Source organism: Octopus sinensis, linkage group LG6 (assembly GCF_006345805.1).
Source record: "Octopus sinensis linkage group LG6, ASM634580v1, whole genome shotgun sequence".
Taxonomy (NCBI): domain Eukaryota; kingdom Metazoa; phylum Mollusca; class Cephalopoda; order Octopoda; family Octopodidae; genus Octopus; species Octopus sinensis.
In genome coordinates this window covers 82,213,466-82,223,465 of record NC_043002.1, presented here as the reverse complement: position 1 = coordinate 82,223,465, position 10,000 = coordinate 82,213,466, and the positions used below count along the sequence as shown (strand labels likewise).

The 10,000-nt window shown below is 37.4% G+C and overlaps 1 protein-coding gene across 11 annotated transcripts in view; it reads right to left on the bottom strand.

Annotated features, from left to right (window-relative positions):
* The window catches only part of LOC115213272 (protein pangolin, isoforms A/H/I/S), a 387,555-nt gene that overhangs the window by 61,415 nt on the left and 316,140 nt on the right, over positions 1–10,000 (bottom strand). For all 11 annotated transcript variants that reach the window (XM_036504068.1, XM_036504072.1, XM_036504066.1 and 8 more), the window contains one exon: positions 7,602–7,676. In XM_036504068.1, the coding sequence (XP_036359961.1) occupies positions 7,602–7,676 (75 nt within the window). The remainder of the gene's footprint in view (positions 1–7,601; positions 7,677–10,000) is intronic.

The following is a 10,000-nucleotide window of genomic DNA, read 5'->3' as shown; positions in this document are numbered from 1 at the left end:
CTGTGATCCATTGTTGTTGTTGTTCTTATTTGGCCATAAATCAACCATCATCCAACAGACCTATCATCTATAGCAATTCAGCCAAAGCCAATATATGACTATATTTCGGAGCTTGTAGGACTACACAGAAGACGGACAACACTGATCATATAACCCTCACTACATGTAAGAGACTGTGAAGAGGTGAAAGTTAAGGGAGCCAATCCAGACAGCAAATTGAGTTGGAAGAGAATCCTTACTCGCTGACCCTACACATCCAAAAGAGAGCATGAAGATGCAGTGAATGAGGTGAGTGAGTGAAGCCCTCCCTGTAAACCATCAGTCAAGAGATTGAGAATATTTACTCACTCATTCATTCAGGACAACATTATCTAATGTTCCCTGTCTTTATTTATATAAGATGGTAAATGTAACTTGAGTAATATTTGGTTGTTATTTCCAGTAGAACAAATAACCATGTAGAGCCCTGGTTCTCAACCAGAGTCCATATGGTCATAGTGGGGACTATATAAAATTTTGTTGGCAAAACTTATATGCAACAAATTAGACACAAAATATTTTAACAATTTTTTGATACAATTCTTATTAATATTTAACTATAAAAAATATAATAAGGTTTTTTAACTATCAAATGGCCATGAAGGTTCACCTGAGTAAAATAAGAATCAAAAAGGGTCCAAAACATAAAAAAATGATTGAGAAACACTGATGGTGTTCTTCAGATGGATATCACTTTGAACACTTACAAAATACCAAGGTAATATTTAGGTATGTGTTGAAGTGGCAAGCTGGCAGAAACGTTAACATGCCGAGCGAAATGCTTAGCGATATTTCATTTGTCTTTACGTTCTGAGTTCAAATTCCGCCAAGGTCGACTTCGTCTTTCATCCTTTCGGGGTCAATAAATTAAGTACCAGTTGCATACTGGGGTCAATCTAATTGACTTAATCCCCTCCCAAAATTTTGGGCCTTGTGCCTAGAGTAGAAAAGAATATTTAGGTATGTGGAAATAACAGACCAAAGCAAATTACAGTGATTTGACTTATTTTCCACATGAAGCTTCAATATATATTTCCAGTTCATGGTTTGGATTTAATCCTTTCTGTATCAACCTGCATGAAACTATCCACAGTATTCCACATATATTCTTTTATTTTTTTCACTTGTTTCAGTCATTTGAGTGCGGCCATGCTGGGGCACCACCTCGAAAGGTTTTAGTCAAACAAATCGACACAAAGGCTTATCTTTTTAAGCCTAGTACTTATTCTATCGGTTACTTTTGCCAGACTACTAAGTTACAGGGATCTAAACACACCAACACCAGTTGTCAAGTGATGATGGAGGACACACAGACACACACATATATATATGACAGGCTTCTTGCAGTTTCCATCTACCAAATTCACTCACAAGGCTTTGGTAGGTCTGAGGTTATAGTAGAAGATACTTACCCAGTAGGACTGAACCTGGAACTATGTGGTTGGGAAGCAAGCTTCTTACCACACAACCATGCCGTATATGGGTGTGAAGGCGCATGGCTTAGTGGTTAAGGTGCTGTACTCACGATTGTGAGATCGTGACTTCGATTCCCAGACCAGACTTTGCGTTGTGTTTTTGAGCAAAGCACTTCATTTCATGTTGCTCTGTGATCATTTCGACATCTGACATGTGGCACCGTTGCACCTGTACAGGTCATGTCGATCTGATGGCGGGAATCTACACATACATTTGATCATTATAAACAAATCATCTGTGTGGTTGTTGAGTAAGAAATTGTCCCACCCTCATACATTGTGTAACAACGAGAGAGTTCATTATATATATATATATGAGTACATGTGTAACTATGTGATTAAAAAGCCTGCTTTGCAACTATGTAGTTTTAGGTTTTACATTCAGTCCCACTACATGGCCCTCTGGATATAGCTACAGGTTAATGAATTAAATGAAAAGCATATGGAAAGTTCATTGTACACCCATGAAAACAGTGAGAGAGAGAGAGAGAGAGAGAGAGAGAGAGAGAGAGAGAGAGAGAGAGAGAGAGAGAGAGGTACATCTACATCTATCATCAATAAGAAAAACAAAGAGGAAACAAACCCCACGGTGCACTTTCAACCAAGTCTTTAGTATCAAGTTACAAATGCCAAAACATATGCCAAACAGCTCTTGCTGGTGCTGGCATCATGTAAAAAGCACCCAGTACACTCTGTAAAAGTGGTCGACATTTAGGAAGAGTATCCAACCAAAACGGACAATTGAAGCCGGTGCAGCCCTCCAGTTTGCCAACTGCTGTCCATCCAACTCAAGCCAGCATGGAAAACAGACATTAAATGATGATGATGACCTCTGTCAGGAGTTGCAACAGATTGATTGTCTGTCTCAGTAATCAGAAGAAAGCAATGAAAACACAGTTTCCGTGATTTAGTTGAAAGACTGACAGCCACCACTACCATCATTAACGGCGATACCACTGCTGCTGCCACCACCACCACCACCACCCTGGTTTCTTTTCTTTCTTTCTTTTTCTTTTACTTGTTTCAGTCATTTGACTGCGGCCATGCTGGAGCACTGCCTTTAGTCGAGCAAATCGACCCCAGGACTTATTCTTTGTAAGCCCAGTGCTTATTCTATCGGTCTCTTTTGCCAAACCACTAAGTGACGGGGACGTAAACACACCAGCATCGGTTGTCAAGCAATGTTAGGGGGACAAACACAGACACACACATAAATATACATATATACGACAGGCTTCTTTCAGTTTCCGTCTACCAAATCCACTCACAAGGCATTGGTCGGCCTGGGGCTATAGCAGAAGACACTTGCCCGAGATGCCACACAGTGGGACTGAACCCGGAACCATGTGGTTGGTTAGCAAGCTACTTACCACACAGCCACTCCTGCGCCTAAAACATTTCAGCTACAAACATCCCCAACTTTTCTTTTTTCTTTAGAGGTGATGATATCTTCAGTTCTATATTATCCAATGTGTACTTTCCTAAAATAGGTGATTTGGTTAGTACTTCTAGCAGGCTGAGTGCGACCAGATCAGAAAGCTGCCTTGTTGGCTCGTAAAAGCTGAGTTACGAAGTTTACAAGAAATAAAAGCTGTCATTCCAGAAAGTATTGCGTGAAAGAAAAACTAAGAGCGAAGTTCAACATATGGCACGGTTCTTTGTTAAACTGTTGAGTTAGGGGTGTAAAAATATGCCAAGCAAAGAAGCATGAATAAGTTTTTTTTCTCTTTCTTTTTCTTCTTATTTCTTTTAATGCAGATGACAAAATTATTTATGCAATTAGCACACTCGTATGACTAAAATAACTACAAGGTAGAACTTATTACTAACCAATGAATGAGGTATTGCTATTTATACAGGTTGGATCTTTAGATGAAGTAACACTGCTATATAAAAAAAACATAACAGCAAATAAGTTCTGATAACTGACATGTTTAACCCCTGATCAGCTCTGATTGAGTCAAAAAAGCCTATTATCAGATGCATTCCATCTGTAACCATCCTGTAATACTTTCTTAAACATATTTAATGCAACTTGGTCTACATTGTATAATGTATACTTCCATTCATTTTTTTTTTTTACTGTTATTCTAGACTGTAGGGTATGATTTGAGGGAAATTTGGCTGTTATTTCTAATATTCATGCAACTACATAGAGCTTCCTCAGCTCAACTTGTTTCATATAGATAATGAAAGTATAATTTCATCCTTGAATTATATACATCCATAATATACACACCCATAATAATTTTGTGTGATCCCTGTTTTTATTCCACAATTCCTCTGCGTTGTAAGAGGCTACAAAAAGACGAACTGTCATCATGATGGGCTTCTGGCCATAAAAAAAACACTACCTCAAGAAAGTCCCATCCAATTCATACCAGCATGGGATAAAATGGACATAAAACAACAACAATTGACTATATTGTAACTTGGAAAAGGAAGCGGAGGATAAATGGGAAACTTCTTTGAAATATGACATTAGGAGAAGCAAGTATTTAGTTACAACAACAGGTAAAGTCTTTCATGGTTTCAGGGCATACACAGAGAGAGATATCATGGTGAGTGGTGGTTCAGGTATTTGAAAGACCACATGAACACAGGTTCAAAATCTTTTAGATATAGATTACATGTATCCACCAAGTTATGGTTACATTATTACTGCAAGAAATAGGCATAATACTGACCAATCTGTACAAAACGCTCATGGTTTTGGCCATCAGCTCTGAAAGGATGAAAGGTAAGGCTGACATGGGTAGGACTTGAACTCAAAATGTAAAGATTCTGGTAATCCACTACCCTAAAAATACTACTACTACTACTACTACTACTACTAATAATAATAATAACAGTAATAATCCTTTCTACTGGAAGCACAAGGGCTCAAATTTGTGAGGAGAAGACTAGTTGATTACATCGATCCCAGTGTTTCACTGGTACTTATAATAATAATAATAATAATAATAATAATAATAATAATAATAATAATGGTTTCAAATTTTGCCACAAGGGCAGCCATTTTGGGGGAGGGGTTGAGTCAAAGTCGACCTTAGTGGAATTTGAACTCTGAACGTAAAAAGTTGGAACAGATACTGCAAGGCAGTTTTCCTAATGCTCCAATGATTCGCCAATCCACCACCTTTTCTAATAATAGCAATATTTTTATTTATTTATTAGACATGAGACCCCTGAGATGAGATGTCAAATATAATTAGAACATAAATTAACTACAAATATTAATTATTCATCAGCATGGATGAGAAGTATCTCACGAGGCATAAGTCTCTCTCTACTCTCTTTTTCTCTCTCTCTCCAGTTCTTTCAACTTTTTAGTTCAAACAACCTCACAGGCTGCATACAGACTTAATTAAAACTAATTTGCTAACCCTACCCTTGCCTCTACCTTTTTTTTGCTCATTGGAACTGCATGGCAGATAGAACTGGTCATCTCCAGCTCCAAAATACGAAGAGTCACAGATAACCTGCTTCAAACTGGAGGGAACAAGTGCCATGATTATTTTACAGACCGCATAAAGGAACCTACGAAGACTAGCAATACATGAAGTTAACTTCTTAAAGTAACCACCACTACAAACCGCCTGACTGACAAACATGTTGACTGACAAATATTACTGATGATGTTCAGCCTCAGGTCAATCCTGATTGAACAAACATATGATTAAAAACACTCCAGTTATGACAGTCTCATCTTTTTTCTATTTTAAGAGGTATGTATTCTGTTTTCTTTTTACATGTTTCGGGCATTGGACCATGGCCATGCTGGGGCAACACCTCAAAAGGTTTTACTCAAAAAAACTGAGCCCAGATCTCTTTTCTTAAATGTTTTTTTCTTTAAATGTCTGGTACATATTCTACCAGTCTCTTGCACCAAACTGCTAATGTTACAGGGATATAAACAAACTAACAATTATCAAAAAAAAAGCAACCAGAGAGCGGGGGGGGGGGCTATTTTTCGAATCAGGGACATATTGGTTTTCAAATTTTGGCACAGGGCTAGTAATTCAGGGGGAGGGGGCAAGTTGATTACATCAATTCCAATGTTCAACTGGTACTTATTCTTTCAACCCCAAGAGGATAAAAGGCAAAGCTGACTCCAGTAGAATTTGAACTCAGAATGTTGAGACTAATGAAATGCTGTTAAGCAGCTTATCGAGCACGCTAACACTTCTGCCAGCTCACAGCCTTAGTGCCAAGGACATGTTAAAAGTACATAAGAACCATGGGAACACATGCATACAAAGAATAGTAATAAATGGCTCTTTTTTATTTTGTAAATTCATAAGCACACAACTTTATAATGTTGAATTATAAAGTTGGGGTGTTAAGGCTTAAACTCTGCGTCCCCCCCCCCCAGTTTAAATTTCAGCAATGTGGTGTGCAGTTTCAATTTTGAATGCAGCAAAATTTCACCAGTAGGCACATGGTTCTGCACACTTACTGCAGAGGCAAAGCAGCTTCAATGTTGGTTCATGACAACCATAATAGATAGATTTGATAGATATCCAGTTTTAAATAAAGCTGTAAAGTGATCCCTAAAGTGTAATGAATTTATGCTCTGTTGATTCGGCAGAGACCTCAGTGAGGTATCTCTACCTCTATTACTCTAATTGGATTCAACCTGTTTCTATTTCAATCATATTTTCATTTCAGCTAAAAGCTTTACTTTGACATCCACCTAAATCGCAATGTTCCTTTATGTTAAGTGCTTTCTATAAAAATAAAAAATAAATAAAATAAAGTAAAAACCTAACAACAAACTCCTTAATTTCCTATTAATTTTACTTTGAAACGAATAGTCATCAGATCAAACCTACATTCAAGGAAACCAGCAGTGGCTTACTTCAGCAAAAAGCAGTTAATAAACATTTGCAAATTTGAATAAATTGATATCTAAATTTGCAAACCTTGAATATAAACTTATTTGAATTTGAATATAATTTAAATCTGAATAAGTTTATATATTCAAAGCTTGTAAATTTGAATATAAAACTTATTTGGATATGCAAACTTAGGAATATATGAGTTTTAATATTTCGTACAATGCTAAAAATTGAGATTTTTTTCAGCTTCTGTAATCCAGTTTGCTTCCTTAGTTAGTCAGAATCTAAGTAAACCACAGCTTTAGAGTAAAGATTGCTATGAGCTAACTCTCATTCTGTTATGCAAAGATTCTCTCTACATAGATGCAGGCATGGCTGTGTGGTACCAACCACATGGTTCCAGGTTCAGTCTCACTGCATGGTACATTGGGCAAAGTATATTCTACTATAGCTTTAGGCTGACTAAAGCCTTGCAAGTGGATTTGGTAGATAAAAACTGAAAGAAACATGTTGCGCATGCACGTGTGTGTATGCAAGTCTTTGTCCCCCACTAGTGCTGAGTTGTTTGTGCCCATGTAACTTAGCAGTTCGGCAAAAGAAACCAACAGAAGTATCACTTAATAAATAAGTACTGGGGTTGATCTGCTTGACTAAAAGCCCTTCAAGGCAGTGACCCAGCATGGCTGCAGTCCAATGACTGAAACAAGTAAAAGATAAAAGATGAACATTGAAAAAAAAATTTTTTTTTGTTAAACCAAGGGTTAATTAACCCAGATAGGGAGAGGGTTAACTAATAATATTAGTAACACTGATGAAATGAAACAAGATTGGACTGGGGAGAGAAAACAAAGCAAAACCAAAACAGAGAAAATAACTCAAACATTACTAAATATTTACAAAATCTTAGAAGAGATGCCACTTTTAATGGTGTATTTTAAATATTCATAATTAATCATAATTAATTTTGCATAATTAATCAGTTGAGTTCATGCTGAGGAAACAGCGGAAGGAGGGGGTTGAGCAAAAAAATAATTAAATAATCAAACAAAAAAAATTAAACAAGGTAAAATAACTAGTCAAATGACCCCTACGCAAACTGCTAAGCTGGTCAGAGCTACAAATAATTGGGAGGTGAAGGTTAACAAAACTGATTTTGTTAGGCTTTTCAAGTGTGTTATTTTGGGTGTGGTGGTGTACAATGCCAACACTGGATGAAGTGGAATAGTTCAAAAAGTTTCATGCTCACCCATAATATGAAGCTGATTTTCTCCAGAATTCATAAAATTCTGGATTTCTGGCTAATTCTGGAAAAATGGCATCTCTATTTAAGAAATAAATAATCTTTGTTAAAATAATCTCCATTTAGGTGTGTGGTGTGTGTGTGTGTGTGTGTTTGTGTGTGTGTGTGTTTACGCGCTTATGTATCTTCTTGTGTGCATGTGTATGTATCTGTATAAAACGAATGATGTATCTAAATGTAAATATAAATATTATTATTATTATTGTTACTGTTATTACTGTTACAAAGGCAGTGAGCTGGCAGAATCGGTGACATGCTGGACGAAATGCTTAGCAGTATTTCACCTGTTGCTATGTTCTGAGTTCAAATTCTGCCGAGGTCAGCTTTGCCTTTCATCCTTTCAAGGTCGATTAAATATGTACCAGTTACGCACTGGGGTTGATGTAATCAACTTAATCCTTTCCCCCAAATTTCAGGCCTTGTGCCTACAGCAGAAAGGACTACTACTACTACAACAAAGGCGGTGAGCTGGTGGAACCATTGGCATGCTGGACGAAATCACTGATCTAACTCATCCTTCCAAACATTGCTGGCCTTGTGCCTATATCAGAAACTATTCTTATTATTCTTACTATTATTACTACTACCAAGACAGTAAGCTGGCAGAATCATTAGCACAATGAGCGAAATGCTTAGCAGTACTTCACCCGTCGCTACGTTCTGAGTTCAAATTCCACCGTGGTCGACTTTGCCTTTCAGGGGCAATAAATTTAGTACCAGTTGCATACTGAGGTTGATCTAATCAACTGGCCTCCTCCAAAATTTCAGGCCTTGTGCCCATAATAGAAAGGATTACTACTACTACTACTACTACTTAAGGCAGCCAGCTGGTAAATACCTAGTAACATTTCATCAGTCTTTACAGTCTGAGATTGACATTGCTGAGTTCGACTTTGCCTTTCATCCTTTGGGTGGGGGGTGTGAAAATAAATTAAATACCAGTCAAGCATGGTGGGATTAAGGTAATCAACTAGTACCCCACTTCAAAAAAACTTCAGGCCTTGTGCCAACAATAGAAATAATAATAATAATTATTATTATTATTACTATTATTATTATTATTAAGGTGGTGGGCTGGCAGAATCGTTAGCACAAAGGGCAGCTTGCCTTTCAATCCTTTCGGGGGTCAATAAATCAAGTACCAGTGAAATACTGGGGTCAATGTAATTGACTAGCCATCTCCTCCAAAATTTCAGGCCTTGTGCCTATAGTAGAAAGGATTATTATTATGGTGGTAAATTGTCAGAATTATTAGAAATGCACTGCAGTATTTGTTCCAGCTCCTTATGTTCTGAGTTCAAATTCTGCCCCTTGAGCAACTTTGCCTTTCTTCCCTTTGGAGATTGATATAAAACAAAGTATTGATCATGTACTGGGGTTAATGTAATTGACTACCTCTCCCCACCCTCAAAATTATTGGCCCTGTGCCTAAATGAAAACAATTATATGATCATTGTTGTTGTTGTTATTATCATTATTAACCCTGCCACGTTACTAGAGGCCACATCTTTCAATTAACCTTTTCCTAACAATGCCTGTTATTTTCTCTGCAGGTTGGCTCCCTTTAACATTTAGGGCCTGGTATGATAACAAGGCAGCGAGCTGGCAGAAACGTTGGCACGCCAGGCGAAATGCTTAGCAGTATTTCGTCTGGCTTTACGTTCTGAGTTCAAATTCCACCGAGGTCGACTTTGCCTTTCATCCTTTCGGGGTCGATAAATTAAGTACCAGTTACGCACTGGGGTCGATGTAATCGACTTAATACCTATGTCTGTCCTTGTTTGTCCCCTCTATGTTTAGCCCCTTGTGGGTAATAAAGAAATAGGTATGATAACAGGGTTTTCTGCCATTGCTTTTTTTTTTCTTCTTTTCTTTCTTTTCTTTTGTGTGTGTGTCTGTAATCAACAATACTACCATTCCTTTCATGTTCCGCTGCCAATATAAGAAAGACTCCTCATCATCCTCATAACCAATAATAAAATCCAGGCCAGCTCAGGTAAACAGATCTAAGATCAAAGATGTTCCAACTATGACCATCCTGTCATTGTTTTTTTTTTTTCTTTCTTCACACAGTGGACTACATTATCAAATGTTTCCTAAAACACTGACTGCTATTCTTATTAGACCAAGGGGCCATTTAGGGGCTCCCTTGCTGGCTAATAATGAATAGGCATAGATAACTAAGCCTGGCTATAATTAAGTTTTGATTTCAATTCCCACCAGGGCTGAATTTGCTGATCAATACTTTTTGATTGATAAAATACCAACTAATACTAAATTTTGTTGATTTAACCTTTTTGATACCAAACTGCCTGAAACCGCCTCTGGCTCTGTAATACAAATGT